General features: G+C 40.0%; 1 protein-coding gene across 1 annotated transcript in view; it reads right to left on the bottom strand.

Annotated features, from left to right (window-relative positions):
• LOC121943375 (calsyntenin-2-like) overlaps nucleotides 1–19,928 on the bottom strand; it is a 303,089-nt gene that overhangs the window by 59,051 nt on the left and 224,110 nt on the right. The window contains exon 9 of the mRNA XM_088078593.1: nucleotides 1,384–1,546. Within this exon, the coding sequence (XP_087934719.1) occupies nucleotides 1,384–1,546 (163 nt within the window). The remainder of the gene's footprint in view (nucleotides 1–1,383; nucleotides 1,547–19,928) is intronic.

A 19,928-nucleotide genomic window follows, 5' to 3' on the forward strand; every position in this document is an offset into this window, starting at 1 on the left:
ACAAAAAAAATCCATCTATATTTTATCAGGGCTAGCTTCTGAGAAGTATTTATTCCAGATCATCATGAGGCACTAAAACTGCCCCACTAATAAAAAATGATTCATGTGTGGTAGCCATTCGCATTGGTAGTCTGAGGTAGGTTTAATTACAGATTTTACAGAATGAAACCCTAAAATCCTGCCACACCACACTTAAATGCTTTCTTTGGATAAAAATCTGAAATGTGATCATTCTAAATTATGCTCATTTGCTGTGACCAGGACAGAATTTATTTTCATTAGACAATGCAGACTGACCACTTAAATGTTATGAACCGTAAAATTATATCATGAAATTTAATTAAATATGGACAAAAATATCACAGTTGTCTGCACCCATACTGTTTGGCAACAACAAATCTTTTTTTTTTTGTTACCCTGCCATCCATCTGCACACAATCATGTTGTCCTGTTTGTAATGCCATTTAGCAGCCCAATATGAAATAAGAGACAAACCCTTTTCAAGGATGTCCTACGAATTCACTCAGAGCTGAGGTTTCAGGAGCCAGTTAGATAATAGATGAGTTCATCTTTGCAACATGTTTGCAATCAACACGCTGGACACTTAAAGCATAGTGCTTTGAAAAGGCAATCCGCTGTGGTTAATGTTACAATCTCAGTATCACTTTCACAACTCCTTACTAAAGCTTAGCCCACAACTGGAAAAAAAAAGCTGAAATAGTCTCTGAACCCCCTTTACTATTCAAGGCCCTTTTAATCCTCCTAACGGCTTGCAGTGTTCAATGAAAGTACTTGGAGGGGAGAAGGAAGTCGACAAGGAGGAGGAGGGGTTCACTGCCGCAGATGAAAGCGACACAAGATGACCTGCTCCTGCTCCCGGACAAAAAGATATCTTGACTCTTTATCTGTGGCTAAGCATCACTGAGCAGTCTCATTTGGGCTATCAAATCAACGGTTAGCTGTTCTGTGTGAAAAAGTGCCCTCTCGTCTCCCCTTGTGTAATTAGTGGCAGCTATCAGTTTGGAGGACAGTTTAATTGTGCACCTTCATTCACACTGGTTCAATCATTTGTCAAAGCAGTCTAAGTGCTCTCCTTAATAACACTGTTCATTTAAGGCCAAAGAACATGTTCCACATGTAATTAATGATATTACTTCACAAAATAGTATTCATGTTGTTTAACTTGATCACTATTTTCAATTAGCACAACACCCAGTATATCTCATCTTTCATGTTAAATTTGTTTAGTCGAGGACTTTTCAGTGTCTCATTCACCGTCATCATAGCCCCTATTCCCATCATCATTATCATCATCATCATCATCATCATCATCATCATCATCACCATCATCACCATTACCACCATTCAGCTGTACCCACTCACCTTGCCAGCAGGCACCGACTGTGAGCTGCACGTCGATCTGTGAGGGATGGATGGGCCAGTCATCCGTCACCAGGTAGGGGTCGTAGGTCACTCCGTCCACATAGAGCGTCACCACTGGGAACTCTACGTTGATGACGTAGTAATGCCACTCCTTGTCACAGATCTGTCAGACAAACAAAAAGAGAGAGTGACAGTTTCATTCATGGATATGCTGATGGACAGCTTAGAAAGACATACAAGTTGTAAGTAATCATTAACATATCGTGTTACACTTAGCTGCAGCGGTTATCCATTCTCAAAAAACACTTAATACACTTAATACAAAGGAACAGCCATGGATAGATAATGAACAGGGTCTACGGGCATGGGCCTGGGGCCCAAAGTACCAATTACCCTAAGGAGCCTTAAAAGGGGGACAGAGACACAAAACAACCATAAAGCATTACAAAATTAGCTCAAAAAGATACAAAATGACTACAAAGAGAGACAAAATGACCGAAAATACACAAAATTACATCAAAGAGACACAAAACAACCACAAGAGGATACAGCAACCACAAGGAGGCAGAAACTAATATTAAGAGACACACAAACAAACACAGAACAAAACGAAACAAAAAAAATCAGAAAAGGCACAAAATTAACTCAAAAATACACAAAATGACTACAGGGAGACATAAAAAACTACCACAAAAGTCATAAGTAGATGAATGACCAAAGAGGTCATTTTTTAAACAAAGTTTTAAAAAACGAAATGTCATTGGTCCTTGATCCGTCTAGAAAAGCCTGTGTATCTCAGTCTTATAGGGGAGGTGGTGGGACATTTTGCATGTCTGTGCCCAGGGGCCTATTGTCTCATAATCTGCACGTGGCAACATCCAGCGGTTAATTCACTTAGCTTAGAATAAAGACTGAGACGGGCAGAAACGGATAGCTTGGCTCAGTCCAAAGGTAAAAAAATCCTTCTACCAGCACCTCTAATAATTTAAAATCCTTTTGTGATGTGGTGTCACTGCATAAAAGAAGAAACAATCAAGGTTCTCCTTGTGAAAGGAAGTTAAAACAGCCTTTATGCCATAAGCTTGCGCCAAAAAATGACAAAAAGGCTGACAATTCAGAAAACCATTTTGGCCACGGTCCTCCTCAGGGAATACAAAGCTCCCTGATCCTCCAAAAAACAATCTACCAATGTCATTCTTATGTGAATTGGAAGCACATACGGCATGAAGGAAACAGCAGACTGACTGACAGAAATTAATCACTGATGGTGATGTAACAGGCCTCCATTTGGGTATGCAGGGTTTTAAATAGGGCCGATGAACTGCGTTTGTTTGTGTGTGTGTGTGTGTATGGACGTGTCTGGATTATTCTTTGATGCAGCACTTTCTGTTGTCCCGTTTTTTTAAACCTCCATAAAAACAAAAGGTCTGTGTTGGGCATCTCTGTCATAACAGCGGTCCCACACTTGCACAAGTGGGAAAACACACACATGCATGCACTTTATCTGTGAAATGATGATTCTTAGCTCTGCTATTCCTCTTTTAGTCCGTCTCAATTCATCATGAAAATGTGTAAAATGTGTGCTTTATTTGTCAGACCACTTGTAACAATGATAGATAGTGCTTTCTATCATTTTGACTTTAAGTGTTATCCAGAATTCCTGCTGAGTGGCATTATTAAATCAAATGTCTTGTCCTCTTAATGCCACTGATGTGAATCTGTGTTAAACTGTCTGAGTTGGGAGGGTTGTTTTTTATTTTCTATTGCAGCTCCACCTTGTGATTTATTGTGAAACAACAGCAGTATCTTTAACATTCATTCTTGGCTTGTGAAGTTTTAAAGGCAGAACCGTTTCCGCTGTGCTTAGCACTCACTGAAATGCTTTTGTACATTACCTGTTTAACCTCTTCTGGAAAATGTGTGACTGTGCTACTCTTCAGCATGCTTGACCATTTACCTTGCCTTGCTGAGTATTTTAATTGATTGCACCAGCCCACTCGTGCCTGTCTGTGTGTCATCTCTCCTTCCTCTTTCTCTGCTTTAGGCTAAGCTTTACCTCAGCTGCCAACACTCATCGGGCCGTACTTCACCTCTCTCTCAGCTCCTCTGATACAACCTGGGACTGCCTTTGAACACTTAGCCTTGGGTAACCTCCTTCTCTAATGAAGAGCGTTCTGCAGCCTGCTTATTAACACCATGCTAGCGCAGCAGATGGGAGTTCTAATCAATCCTGTTCATTTTCGCTGCTATTGAGGTGCAAGATACAACATCTGGGCTATTGGTGATCATTCCACACAGCTGCTTAACACATATGCAGCATGTCGATGTGCTGAGTCGGTGCTCCGAATCAATGGGGGGATAATCTCATTGTAGATTTGATGGTGCCGCAGATGTGTGTTGTACTGATGGCTAGTTGGGATGTTAAGACAAGAAAAAGCAGATATATAGGGGAGCCATGCACCTGCGGTTCCTATGCATTGTGTATGATAGGATATAAATTAAATGTATCTCCAGGATACATACTGAAAACATGATGCCTTGTTCTCTTAATCTGTAACGTGACAGTCGCATTATCAACTGGATCACGTTTACTTTCTTTTCAGTCTTGTCACATCTCATTAATCATGTGCCAAGTGTGAAACATTTGCATGCACATGCAGTAATCCCTCTGACATTTACACATGCAGACTATCTCCACCCATGCTCTACCGCTTCTTCCCTGTTTTTGCTGTTCAGTATTTCAAAGAGAACTCGGGCCCAAATGGGATCTGACTGCCTAGTGGGTGACTTCCTCATGCAAGCTTCAAAGGGGAGACGGCAAGGCATTCTTGCCCTAGAGGAGGCTGCCTCTGCTGGGTTGGGATATCAGTTGGAGATCTCTCTTAGGGAGTCGAAGGAGGTTGAGAATTATGGAGCCACACATGTCAATATTACTTTGGAAAGCTGAGGAAGAACTTGTGACAAGGGTGACACTGACGTGGGTATTTAAATAGTAAAGTGGATACCAGTTTTCTTGTGTTAAGCTGCTGATGCATAATATTTTGTTTAAACTTAAAATAGAAATCTTACAAAAATACTAAAAAAATAACAATTTAACTGACTTGTCATATATCAAGAACACTTTCAGCTCAGCCACATGACAAGCAACAGACAGGAACAGAGCATGCTGACATGTTTTGGCTTGAGTTTAACATTTTAAGCCTGCAGGGTATTTTGTTCTAATTGGCGAACCATACTGCCAATGTTTATTATGTTCATTTTTGGAGAGTTTCCCATATCTGTCACTATCCTTCTCAAGGAAGAGATGTGCTTCCATCTTGAAAACACAGGTGGATACACTTTGTCTGATGCAGAAAAACTTCGGCACAGCTGACAGTATAGCTGTGGACAGGGACTACTGAACTGAGGTTAGAGTTGGTGTGAATTAAATACATGAATAGGAGTGTGTGGTTATTTTGGGGTTAGCCTCAGTTTAGGCTCAGCCATATAAATATAGATATTTATTTAAGGTTGTCTACACGTTGTCTTGCAACAATAACCAACTAAGCAATATCTAATGTTAGCTGTCATTTATGCACTACTGTTGTAAATATCTCTACCCTCCTGAGTAGACCATACCTAGTTTTAGGACTCAGAACCTTGCCTGCAAACATTTTTTAAAGTTAGGCAGAAGCATAGATTTTGTAATACCTTCGGGCCAGACACAATTTGCCTAGCCTGGTCTCATCTTTATTTCCACTAACTCATTAGCTTAATTTCAACCAGCAGCTGTTTCTCCAGCACTCTAAAAAAAACCCAAAGATGACTAAGAACTTCACTCAGACAACTCAGTGACTAACAGGTGGACAGAAACAGTTAACTTGTATACTACAATGAAAATTAGTTTTAGTTTAATTCAGTTGATGGAGTGGGCACAAAAGTTCGGCATCTTGTCAGGAAAATGATTAGATCTTGAGAGAACAGGTGCACTGCTATGCATGGGAAGACGCCAGCTGGACACAAGTAGGAAAACTTTGTTGCGTGTGTGTGTGTGTGTGTGTGTAGGAGGTGGAATCAGTGTCCATTACAAAACCTCACAACTGGAAATAACTCAAAGAACCATCCACTTTGGAACAAGCTCAAAACTGTACACTGCTGAAAAAAGCCACTGCGAGTGTGTGTACATGTGTATATGGGGGTGTGTTTGTGCAGGAATGAGCAAGACAGCGATTCCACAAGGATACACCACTTGTAATAACACCTACCCACAAACAGTCATGCATACGTGAATGCACAAACATCAATCCAGAACCATTAAGTGTCAACTTCAAAAACTTCAAAGTTCCAAAGTTAAAGTTTAGGAGAGCAGCTCTGGCTTGCCTTGCTTATGAAAGCAAAGCGAAAAGTTTTCTATTCCCCAAACCCTCTACTTTCCTGTGTCTCTGCCTGATGCAAATTGACAGACGGAAGGAATGAATGAAATAAATAACCACACAAACAAAGGAGAGGGAGGACGTGAAACAACCAGAGGACAAAGAAAAGAAAGCGAAAGAGCGAGCGAGAGAGGCAGAGAACGGAAACATCACACATCAAAGATCCTTCGTCATCTCTTGGGGCAGTCGATGGCGAGAAGAAAACAAAATTGCTATCTGCCTCCGTCTATCTCACTCTCCTTTTCTCTCCGCAGTTTATTTGGTCCCTTTCTCTTCTTCTCCTGTCTCTCCATTAGAACCTGACTGTGGGAGTCGTTGCCTCAAGTCCTTTGGAGTTGAAAGTCTTTAAGAGATCTGTCACCCAATCCAACCTTCTAACTTCAAACAAGAGATGGAGGAACGAGATAGGGAAGGTAGAAGAATGAGGAGAGATGAGGTGATCTGAGATCGCAAGGGCGCAGGGCAGAGGGATGATAGCAAGTGAGGGTGGAGATGAAAGGAGGAACGGGAGGAAAAGAGAAGGTGGATGAAAACAAAGGATGAAAAAAAGACCCAAAGAAGAGAGCGTTGCCTTACGGAGCCACGAGCAAAGCTGTAGATTGTTAGTGTTGTTTATTCACAAATTCACAAAGAGTGAGATGCAACATTGTCCTTTTGCTGTGAACCAAGATGGACATGATAAAGGTCATTGTGGAATCAGTTCAAGACTGTAAGCTTACCTTTTTGCTGAATTTGTTATTAGATTGTACAGGTATACCAATGAACTGGTATGTCATGTATTGGAAAGATCAGACAAAGACATCAAATGTGGTGTATCCATAAACATTAGGGTTATTCTTAGCTTGAGTCAGGCGTGGTGAACAGAAATGAGGAGAGAGAGGAAAAGATGGAAGAAAGGACGTTAAAAAGGTGGAGGGAGTTAAGGGAGGGGAGGAGGATCTACAGGCTTGCTGAAGAAAGGATCCTCAACAGAGATTGATGAGCATTGGAAACAAGGTGACTTTAAGGAGGGGTGGGGAGGAGGAGCCAGGGAAGGAATGAGAAAGTTACTGTGAAGTCAAAGTGAAAGCAGAAGTGTAAACTGAAGGGATTGGATTGGTTTGGGGGATTGGATAGAAGGGTACCAAAAGATCCTGGAAATGATCACATTACACCAGAAGAGAGGTAGAGGGACAACAAGTTTTGTATAATTTCAGTAAATTCATTGTTGTAATTCTTTGTTAAGAGCATTGATGCGATGATACTCTTCTGTATGTGAATGTTATAAACAAAAGTAAATTTTAACAATTTATATGTTCATGAAAGTAGCAGCTTTGTGAAAGGATGTCCTGGTGGGAGTTGTGTGTTGGGAGTTTGTGCGAGGTGCTCTACTTTCATTGCCCCCCAAAAGATATGAATAATAGGAGGTATACAGACGCTCTTGCCAATGTCCTTGACCAAGGCTCTGGCCTTGAAAGAGATTAAAATCACTCTGAGATGATCAATGATGTGATCTACAAATGCAAAAAGATGCACTCTAAATATGAAGTGCTAAAATGTTATCCTGAGCTGCACACATTTTTTAATGTTTCCAACTTAATGTGCAAATTTTTTAACAGCAAACACGTAATTGGCTGTCTTATATATGATGATAACAGATGATTTCAAAAGTCTTAACTCCACCCTAAAGACATATTTCTACAAAATACCCCTGCTCATTTTGTTGTGAGAGTTTGATGAGAAGACTGACACCACTATCATATCTTCCCATTAAATAAAAAAGACTACAATCAGTTAGCTTAGCTTGGCATTAAACAGGAAACAGGGAAAAACTCACCAATCCCTCACCAACACCTCTAAATTAGCTCACTAGCTTATTTAGATATAACACCAGCTGGTTACTGTTTCTTTAATCCATACAGAAAAAACTAAGTGTAAAAACAACAACAATCCTGGAAGCCACTGCGACGCAGCTTCTAGCTGTAGCATCATATCATGTATATATGAGACTGCAGTGTCGATCTTGGCAAGACAGAAAATAAGCACAACATAACTGTTGGTTCATGTTTTCAGTCACAGCAGTTAGATCAACAACATTCATGAAGAGAAACAGTGAGGGGCGGATTGATTTCTTTCACAGTATCAGTCCCTTACAGTTGATAATTGCACTGAACCTTTTGAACTATTGTAATTTTCATACCTTTTGCAAAATGTAGTAGTGTCAGTTTATCCAAGAAACTATCAATGCATTACCCATCATTTTGTATAATTTTACAATATTTTCATTTTAATTCATTGACTCAACATCCAACTTGTCTGTATCCAGGCTATGAAAGCTCAATACAATGTTCCAGAAGTATTACTGACCAACAATCTGACATGACAGTAGCAGACATCCTAATTGCATCTACAGCCTTGTGTTGCATCTATATGGTATCCAAACACTAGAAAATTTGTTCCCAATCACATTTCATGATCTGATCTGTTTCCTTTGCTCTGTTATTTAAAAGCTCTGAGTATAACACATCTTGGTTGTGTCCACGTTGTTTCCGTATTACAAATTACATGAGCACACCTGAGCTGCAAACAAGTATCCGAGGGACACTTGAATGCGCCTTTGGCCTGGGCTTGAAGGGGGCTAGTCTTGACTTATCACTTGTTAATTCTTGACGTTGAACCACTATGTAACAACATCTTAAAGACTGACATAACTCAGGCATTTAACAGGCACACCAGGCACCAAAAAGTTGATCAAAAATACTTCAATAATACTGTTTAGTTTGTCTGTTCCTAGAGAGAAGTCCTCCCATCTCATTTTATTTTTTTTCCACCCCACTCTTGCATCAAAGTCTGTTGTTTCCCTCCCACACAATCCCTTAAAATGGCACTGTGTGGTAACATAACCAACAGGTAGGAAATTACAAATATGTTCTGGTATGGTTGTGACCATATTCATACTAGACAAAGAGGGGCTGGAGAAGCAGATAAAGAGTTATCTAAACAATGGTAAAGCTGGGCATAAAGCCATCAAAAGTATTGTGCTTTTTATTGAGATATTTTGTATCACTTAGCACTGACAGACACTCCATAGGCTAATGTAGTTCTAACATCAGATGTAGGCCTAATGTTACAAATTGTTGTCTTAACAGCTCAATGAATATCGGTATCATTAAAGCTAAGGCTCTTATCCAGTATACGTTTGTCTAGCCTCAGAAATAGTTAGCCTCAACATTCATTAACAAAAGTGTTTTTTGCTAACGCATAATTGCCATGAATCATCGTCAGCTCAGTGTCAACATGGAAAACCATTATCATGTCAATTGTTGTAAGCATCCAAAATTGGGTGTCTGAAAGCCTATAATTACAAAAATAGAAGAAACAATTAAAAGCAAGTGATAGTGGAGGAACACTCAATGTGTGTGTGTACAGGATGTACTGTATTCATGTCTATGTGTGTGTGTGGGAGAAGTACTTGAAGGTGACTATGAATTACCGGCTGGCAAAAGTGACTAATTAGAGCAGCAATTATCCAGCAGCTCCCGGCAGAGACTGGGAGTCAACAGCCAAATGACCTCTCCACAAGCTCATTATGGGCCACATGCACGCATGCTCATGCAAACACACACACACACACACACATATGTACACACATTCATAAACACACATACACACACTAATATCCACAGGGTTTTTAGGCTACATGGTCGTTTCAGTGAGACTGATCACATTGGCTTTCTCACCCTGTTGAGTTTATATAGAGCAACAGAATGGTTACAGTGTAGAAAATACTGTGTAATGTAACAAATTTGGTGGCATCCCAGTGGTACAATGGTCTAAGGTGCATACAGCACCATGTGATATAACGTCCTTGGTCTGAATTAAGCCCTGGTCAGTTGATTCCTGTCCTGTTTTAGACTGATATTTTAGATAATCCATTGGAGTGTTTTGAAGACCTTCTTGTATCATCAGGTTCAGGGGCTTGACTGCAAGTCACATAGCACTTATCAACCCTTATTCATTCGTCCATCTGTCCCATACTTGTGAACCCAATATCTCAAGAACGCCCTAAAGGGGAATCATCTACTTTGACTCAAGGATGAAAACTGATTCATCTAAATGATTAGATATTGGTGGTCATAGGTCAAAGGTCAAGGTTAACTCATATCTCTCATTCTTGTGGAGGAGATCTCAAGAAAACCTTGTCGTAATTTCTTTAAATGGGCACAAACATCCAGTTTGACAGTTTGACAAAGTGATTAGAATTTGGTGGTCAAAAGTCAATGTCATTGTGACCTTGCATTTGACATTTTCTCATGAATGGGATATCTCAAGAACACCTCCAGGGAGTTTCTATAAATCTGGCACAAGCGTCCCATAGGACTCAATGATAACCCAAATAGAATCTGGAGGTCAAAGGTCACTGTGACCTCACAAAACATGCTTTTGGCCATAACTCGGTCCAACTAATTATAAAAAAAAACAGTCTACAAATGTCTAATAAGATACCATTATGAAGTGATGATATTATACATGTAAAAGGTTAAAGGTCAACTTCACTGTGACATAGTGTTCTGCAAAATCACCTTTTTGTTCATTATTCAGTGCCATATCTTGAGAACAGAAGGGGGGACATTTGGTGAGATACTGTTTGGTGATGCTAATTTTGGGTGGCCACCTTGAAACTGCTGATTGTATAGATCATCTGTGCTGCCAGGATTAAGATGTGTGCGAAGCATCCGTGTGTTCACAGACATGGATGTACACCGTAAATGCGTCTTGACATTTTCACATAGGCAAATAACTGTGATGCAGTAGTTCTAGTTCTGACAGGACGCCTTTTATTTTCTTACAGCACCAGTTTTCTTGACATTTAAGTAGCTTAGAAAGAAAATATGTTAAGCAACAATGCACTCTTCACACATTAAACTACCAGGGAGTTTTAAGATCTGTGACTCCAAACTGTGGTCCAGTTAATAATCAGTGTTGAGTGCTCACATTCAAATTATTTTCATACACTTCATGAGCTTTATGTTATCAGCAGAAGATTACTTTGGGCCCTTCAGTGGAGCATAATTTTCTGTAAGTAACCAATATAAACTCTGCTTCAATTTTCTGCATCAACCTGTCCTATGGTGATTTTAATCAGTTAATTTAAAACTGTTGATGGACAAAGTGGAACCTGGAAAATTGTTCAGGTTAAAGCGGAAGTGTTCAAACTGTGAGAGATATGAAGCAAAGAGGTTAAAGAGACAGGTGCATGCTGGTATTCTAAAATACAGGATGTTAGTTATTGTAATTTGGCCTAATGGCAAACTCATCAACATAGTCAGCAGTTGGAGCTGCAGGCTATGACACACGGAAACATGGAAACAACTGAGGAACTTTGAAACCCTTAGTGCCCACCTGCCACAATTTGCCCACCTGCCGCTAAAAATAACACTCCTTCTTGGAGTCCAAAGATCAGTGTATAGACAAAAAAGACACTTCTAATAACTTCAGAAGTTGCCTGAGTTATTGTGTTTGTTACCTTTCTTTACTATCAAATTAATTTAGTGATAGTTGTCTGTACATCCATGAGGACACTGCAAACAGGAATTCCTAATAGCAAATATAAACTTGCCAACTATGGAATGCTCTTACATCTACCTACTAAAATAATGTACCAGAATTTGTATATAACCCCTGTAATGGTAAGGTTGCAATCATATGATCAATGCGCTGACAGGAGTAAAGAATGAAGTAGTACAAAGAGCAAAACTCCACATAAGGAGGCAGGCTGGGCTGATGGATGGGTCAAACAAACACAGGATTTTCCCCCATGAGACGGGTAATCATGTGAACTTAAAGTTCCTCCTCATCGTGTTTCTTTCTCTAAACCTAACCTATGTAACTATACCTGCCTAGACCAAACATACATAACATTATGTTAAGTAAGCAACATGACTTTGTCCAACCATGCTTGTTTTCCTCAACCAAACTCACATAACTTTACTTTCCTAAACCTAATCGACATAACTATACAGTAAGTACATTACTTTACGTACAAAACGTGTTGCTGCCCAACCATGTTTGTTTTCCTAAACCTATCTGACCTAATTTTACTTGCCTAAACTGACCCTATGTAATATTACGTTAAGTATGTGTTAAGTAATGTGACATTGCCCAACCATGTTGTTTTCCTCGTTCTAACCTATGTAACTTCACTTTCCTAAACCTAATCTACAAAACATTACTTGCCTGAACCGAACCTACATAACTCAACATTGAGTACATATCTTTATTAAGTAAGTAATGTGACAAAACGCCATTCATGGGGCGATAATTTATTAGATATCAAAGAAACCGTTACATGAGGATTCATTGCGTAACTCACTGATCCCTCTGTCCCCTCAATTTTGTCTGACAAATGGCTCACAGAGTCAGACTTTGTGAACTGAAGATTCAAGCTTGCATGCTCCTATTAATTGTGGACACACAAACTCAGGTTGATGCAGATTCCTAATGCCCTGCACCAGACTCAGCAGAGGTGTTGATGTGTGAGACAGCAGCTAATTATCTTTCAGAAGTGTTCATAATTACTTTGAATGTTTCTTTTGGAATTTACTATGAATAGAACATGTCCTTTGCAAATCAAGAACAAAGGGAGGGAACAAAGAAAACAAACATACGCAGCAGATCAGACGTAAGAAAAAAAACTGACAAGGAATGTTTAAGACCCAGGAGGGGGACATTTTCAGACTACCATAAACAACGAAGTAAAACAAAAGATATTGATCATGCAATTACTGCAGAATAGTTTGACGTCCGGGGGGGTGAATCAAATAGGAAGCCATAATACTTCCCTCTTGTATGGTTAAACATCTTGCCCAATGTTTCCACTGTTTATCTGCTCTATAGGTAAACATAGTCACTTGTTTTCAGAGTATGTCATTGCCTGACAGTGTCACAAAAAGAGTAAATACAAAGTAAATTGCTGCTATGATTTGAAAAATTGATTTGTGCTTTTTGTTTTAAAATTGCAAGACAGGTAAAGACGGGACTTTGTTTAATGCTGGAAACAGGAAATGGATAATAGGGATCATTTCTAACCAAAAACATGACAATATTTGAATTTTTAACTGCTGTGGTTTATATATTATGTAACTAAACCCTACACCTTCAGTCTGTTAGCACATACAGTTCTTTTCCTTTAAATGTCTAGGTGCCTAAAAAGACATGTTTTCTTAGTGCTACTTTGGGAACATTTTTTCCCAAATATTATTTTTTGGATGCAAAGCTCCCTCAAGGTATTTTGCTTTTTAAACAGATAATATTCAGTTACAGAAACTGGGATAACCTTATTTCACCCCAGTTGATCCCCAGTAGGAGACTCAGCTAAGCATGGCATCTCTGCAGCTGCACCACAGAGTCTAGCTGTGTTGTAGCTTGAGCTGTGAAATACCACTGTCTGTATCAGTATCCGGTGTTTGAGCACAAATAGTGATATCTATGGACAAGTTATAAACAGGCGATATTTCAGACTGTTCAGTATTTCTAGATTTGCATTGTGGCTGGATAGCTGGAATGGAGGGTTTCTTCCCTCATATCAGAGGTAGATCGTATTAAATAAACTATGTGTGTCCAATAATTAGTCAAATATTTGTCTGTCCTTATTTGTCTGAGCCTCTCTTATTCACAAGCTTCTCCTTTTACTCTTCAGTCTGTTCTGAAATGGTATACAAATGCAAACATGCTACAGCACTATTTAATCCCAACCATACAGAAACCCTCTGATCTGAGTGTCATAGCCACTGGTTTGGAATAGGATAGATATAATAGAGATATAACAGATAGAATTGCACAAATACAGGCACCAGGGGATCAAGTGAGTGTGCAGTATGTGCTGGGGTTTAAGTAGGATTTGTCAGGAGGGAGAGCTGGAGCCTTGAGGGTTAAGAGCCTGGGGGGTGTCTTCAAAAGTAATCACACTTTTGGGCTACATTCAGAGAAAAACAATCAAGTTATGGCTAGGTTCTGGATAAATGGCTACAAAAGGCTGACCCACATTAAGCCATCCATTATATATGAATCCACATGAACTAATTGTCTTTGACCTCATCTTCTTCCCAAATGATTATATTTGTGTGATTTTTGAAAGAGTCGTGTTCATACCAAATGAGACCTACTTCTGATTGTCTTAACATAGATCCCCATCATTTATAGAGAGTAGTAGTAGTAAGGTAAGGTAAGGTAAGGTTAGGTAAGGTAAAGTAGATTTATTGGTCATTTTTTAAACAAAGTTTAAAAAACGAAACAGTAGTAGAAAATGGGCAACACCCACTTTGGTGCCAATGGTTGGAGAAAATCTATGATGTGCCACAGCAACAGGTACTGTTGACGTAGGCATACTGTTTTCACGTAGGTCATATATGGTCTCTATTTAAAGTTTTGATTATGATTTCACATAATGTCTGACATGGTTAGGTTAAAGCACAAGAGGCACATGGTAAGGTGTAGGAAAAAAAACACACACACATGCACACCGGAAGCAAACTTTGGACTCCCGCATGAAACTCATTATCTCCCCATCCACCCATCCTTCCTATAAGTGCACATCTGCTCCTCAGATTATGTGGTTACCAGCAGCAGTATTACCTAACGCTGTTCGCCTTCAGTGTTTTCATCCGCATGTAACCAGTTCCATCTAGATGCGTTCTCAAGTGACACCACTCGTGCGTTTTGCGGATGTGTCTGGTGCCATCTGGCTGTCCGTCGGCTTACAATAACAACACTACTGGTTCTGTCTGATTTCATTCTCATCTGATTATAAAAAACATAAGTCAACACTGTGTATACGTAATGTTTTTCAGGATCGTCGCACACTGATGTCATTCAAATATTTACGTCATGTTACATTACATAACGAATGTACTGATGTTAACCCAGAACATGATCTTATTTTTAAGTCTAACCAAGTCGTTTTTGTGTTTGTGTTTTTAGTGTTGCCAAAAACCTAACTGTGAACATTTCACAATGTCAACCATGTGGTATGGTGTGTTTCAGCTTTGCGTCACATAGAGACACTAAAGGGTTTCCTGTGTATCTATGAGACGCTAATGGCTGTCTGTCTTTAACGACCGCGAAATGAGAATGTGTTGGGTGTTTCTGTTGCTGAATCGTAGTGGTGGGCGGCAGCGAGATCAGGCATCGCACAGAAATATGTAAGAGATAAAAGTGCTGATTTCCTGTATGGCCTAAATCCATTAACTAATGTGTGCATGATGCTGGATTTGTTTGATGAATCAGTCTGGCTGACACGGTGAGTCACTGTCCTCTGGAGCCACTTGGTGACTACTCGACATCTGCATGTGTTACTTTAAATACAGCAGTAGATAACACAAATAGAGGAAAAGACTGACAGTTAGGGAAGGTGGATGTCTGAGTTAAGGGAGAGGAGTTGGGTACAGGGAGAGAAAAAGAAGAGATTGCGAAACAACAGCAGCCTCAGCAAGAGAGAAAAAAAGTAAAACATGGTCCCACAGGTTTAAACTGTCAGTACAAACCAAGCAGTGGTGAAAGTTGCCACAGACCTTTAGCAGAGCATTGGAAGGAGACAGACTGGGGGGAGAAACATTGTGGCATCTCGCCTACTGCCACACTACATCCATCACACGCCTCCTCTTGATTACCTTACCCCTGACAACATGTGCACCGCTGGTACTCCTACGCCAAATTTACCAGCCCTCTACCGGGCTCACTCATTCCTCCGCCTCTCCGTCTCTATCTCTTCTTCAATTCGTCTCTCTTTCTCATCCCTTTCTCCTACCACACTTAAGGTCAGGGTGGGATGTGAACAATAAATCTTCACTGCAGATTCTGACAGCCACCCTCAATCCAGGAAGTGCTTTAGCCATTTCGGAGGGAAGGGCTGCACTGCACATAAACCTTCTCTCTTAAAAACTATTTGGGTAGGCAGAAAGTCTGGGTGGAGAGTTTTGGGAGTGTTATTTGGCCAGAAAGTAAGACAAATTGTTGTGGAAAAAACAAAGAAAGTGAGAGGGAGGAAAGGGCGAAGGGTAAAGGGAGAGATACGCTAGAAGAAGAGGGGATTCAGCGAACCTATTTGGTCCAGATTAATATGATGAATGGCACAGACCAGCAGCTTTTACTGTGCTGTTATTTTCTTTTATTTGGCTTTTGTGCTTCCTTTAACCAGAAAGTGAAATCAAAGGTCTCCAGTTTCACAAAAAACTTATACACAAACACCTACGCACATACTGAGGGCAACGAAATGTGCAAACAAGTGTATGGCTGTACAATGCAAACACTGGCCTTCTGCGCCCATAATACACACAAAAAACACACTCAGTAACACAGGAACATATTGCAAATATAATTTCACACACATATCCTGTCATTTACTCACACATATACAGACATACACCAAATTCAGAATTACCAGACATGAGAGATGTAGACTTCGGGTAAGACTTAAGTAACACGATGCAGGACTCAAGGCTTGACTTGGACTTGATTGCGAAAGACATGACCTGACTTGAAAGTAAAAACCCTCAACACCCAACTACTAAGTTTTGTAACATCCTGAAACAATACAAAATTATAAGGGCAACAGGCCAGACTCACATACAGTAGCTGAACATGTTTAATTATTAGCTCTAAGCATTGAAACGACTTAACGTTAGTTATGTAAAAAGGATTATTAACCTTGTTTCGAATGTTGAATCGTCCATTCACGTAATTGTCTGCATTCAAGATATTTGAAGGACTTGCAGTTGACTTGCATTTGTCTTCTAAAGAATTTTGACTTGTCCTTGGAGACTTGAGACATGACTGTATTCCTCTTATAAAATGGCTTGTCTCAAATGACTTGGGACCTGACTTGGACATGCCATGAATACCAGGAGACTTGGACACTCAACAAATAACTCAGGACTTGGACACTTCACAAATGATTTAAGAGTTGACCTGGACATAAATTAATTGAGATTTGACTTTAATTTGTCATGAAGGATTTGATATGTGAGATTTTCACAAAGAACTGAGCTTGAGCTTGTCATGGATGATGTGAGACTTGACTTGACCTTGTCTCAAATAATTTGAGGCTTTACTAGGGCTTGTTTTTAGGGCATTAAGACATGACTTGATGTCTGTTACTGAAAGACTTATCTCAAATGACTTGAGACTTGACATGAACTCTTCACTAATAAGGTCAGATTTGATTTGAATTAGTTTCAAATGACTCAAGACTGGCCTTGGTACAAAGGACTTGGAATTTGACTTTAACTTTATGATTAACTAAAGACTATTTTTGAAGTTGTCACAAATGACTTAAAACTTGACTTGAACCAGTCAAAATTAAACTATTAAAAGATGTATATGCATATGTATGCAGAATCTGTCAACAATATTTGGGTATCAGAAGCATAATAGTTTCATTTGTCATCCATTTGTAGTCTGATTACAAGTTTGAGCAGCATGTAAAAGATTCATAATGGAGAGCAAAAGAGACAAAACACACCGGCCGAAATGCAGTCTTGGAACCCATCGGCTATTGTCTTAGCCAAAATGACCGGTGACAAGATAAAGTCTTGGCCCAGTAATCTGCTGGCTATGCCTGAAGCCCAAAAATATTGGCTGTTGCCCCCAGAAGCTTATTGTCATCAGAGCGACAAACAATGAGATTCAAGACTGAGTCACAAATAATTTTAAACTTGTCTTGGGACAGTCACAAATAACTTGAAATATACACTAAAGCCCCTTTCACACATGCACTGCAACCCTGAACTTATGCATACATTACCAGAAGGAGCTGTACGTGAGAAAGCAAATGTTCGTATCAGTTGGAGTGTATCACGACAGCTCCCTAGTATAGTCCAATGTAAAGTCCACGTTATGTCTGACCCATGTATAAATAGAGCAGCTCACTGAGCATTTTAATGATGTTTCCATCATGCAACTGACCTAAAACCAGAAGAATACTAACATGTGCAGGTGAAAAAGTAGGGTCATTTACCCAAAGGCACAAAAAATGTGAACTTCTATCTGTAAAAGCAGAAATTTTATGATAAAGTAAAGGATCAATAGAGACTACTATCTATGACCACAATACAACCACCTTCACGAACAAGCGCCACAATAGCCAGTGTAATTTTTGCATCATATCCTGACACAGACAATCTCATGCTGTGTGCTACATGTTTGAAAGGGCAACTAGTTCACAACAAAAAACAATGCACAAAACAAACACACATGCACACTTACAGCAGTCTCACACACAAAAAGACATTGTACTCACTAACACATTGCTAAGAAATGCCACACACCACTATTCAGGCGCACACAAACACACCTATATATAAAAGCACTCTGCACGTCACTGATACTGTGTCTCTCTCACACACACACACACACACACACACACACACACACACACACACACACACACACACACACACACACACACACACACACACACACACAGAGTCAGAGTCAGCAAGGTAATAAAAGCCATTGCTCCTCCACCCTGTCATTTAGTGGCCTCTCCAGCACGATTTCTGCCTATCTAAGACCTACAGTTCCCACTCTCATAAAGGGAAGGTAATATTATCCAGGGTAAGGTGGGATGTGAAAGAAATAAAAATGATGGAAAACTGCATGGAAAGTGCATTTGTAATAAATGCTGATTTCATTTGTGAAGCAGACTGTGATAGTGGAGGTTGAGAGACACCTCCGCAGAATATGATAAGAGAAGATAATGTTGTCTGTGATGAATGCGTGATATCATATTAAGAGGATTGCAATGACAGGGTCTGCCTGCTCCGATTACACTTACAAACCCAATTATTTTGCATAGTATTTTGGCTGCTTACACCCTGGGTGACTGTATCGATCTCATGCCTGTCGATCATCCTGCGTGTCTCGTTCACCAAATTGCAGAGAGATTGTGTTTGAGTGATAGCAGCAGTAGGACTGGTGTTGTTCTACTGTTTGTTGTCCATTGTCTGTTTCTATTTCTCCCAGCTACTCCCACCAATGTTATATATTGGCATGTGTTTGGTCCAGTGGGAAGCCAATTCTGACATTTCTTTCCTTTGTTGCCTCCATCTCCATTTTTCTTCTCTTCACCTATTTTTCTCTATCAATCTCTGTCCCCTGAGGTGGGTCTCTCTTTCACCTGCCATTTCCATCTTTTTTCTTGTTCCTTTACTTCCTCTGTCCTCTCTCTCTCTATCCTTTCATCTCTCTGTGGTTATTGATTTATGCTGTCAATAAGATCCTCCACTTGAATACAAACAAGGCCATTTGCATAACTGCCAATCCATATAAAAAAAAAAGGGATGGCTACTCTGGTGTTTGCAATAACTCCAGAGTTTAAATAGGAATATATGCTGTGTAAGTGCCAGAGAGGGGATGGACAGTCTGATGACTGGACCACAGGGGGATTTTGACACAGAAGAATTGTATGCTCCACTTGGTGCAATTTTACAGCAGTGGTATAGATGACTGTGTACAAAGGCTGAGGTAGTCCGCCAAACACACTTGAGGTGTAGCTTGACAGCGGTCACAGTATTTATGAGCAAAGCTGTGAGATGATAGCCTCAAGCTGGGTAAACAGTGAGATCTTAGTCCTGACCCAGAGCTAGATGATGGCTCAGGACACAGACACAGAAAAACATCCGTAGGAACTTAACGCCTCTTGAAATTGTTGGCAAGGGGCTCAGACGGACGGACAAGACAAGAATCTGGGTAGAAACTGGATGAGGCTAAAATATGCATGCACTTCACATAGACAGCCAGAGACCCTTCAAAAGGATGGATGTGTATGTGTGTGTATGTGTGTGTGTGTGTGTGTGTGTGTGTGTGTGTGCCCATCGTGCTCTTTGGAGCCAGTTGGTGCAGCAGAGCTCTAAATTTAGCAGACTCTTTAGTGGGAGTCATCTATCATTCAACAGGGCCCCTCCCATGAGGAGAGAGATGCTGTGTGGGACTGTGTGTGTTACTGGCAGACACAGATAAGGTAAGAAACAGAGATTTTTTGCATTTTCATTGATCAATACTAGACACAGACTGCAGGATTTGTCAAAAATATGAACATCTATATGTTTTTCAGCTGTAAGGTTCATGAATGGAGGAAAGAATGAACAACTTTCCTTT

The sequence above is a fragment of the Plectropomus leopardus genome, chromosome 6 (genome assembly GCF_026936395.1).
Source record: "Plectropomus leopardus strain MGB_pleo_1.0 chromosome 6, ASM2693639v1, whole genome shotgun sequence".
NCBI classification, from domain to species: Eukaryota; Metazoa; Chordata; class Actinopteri; order Perciformes; family Serranidae; genus Plectropomus; species Plectropomus leopardus.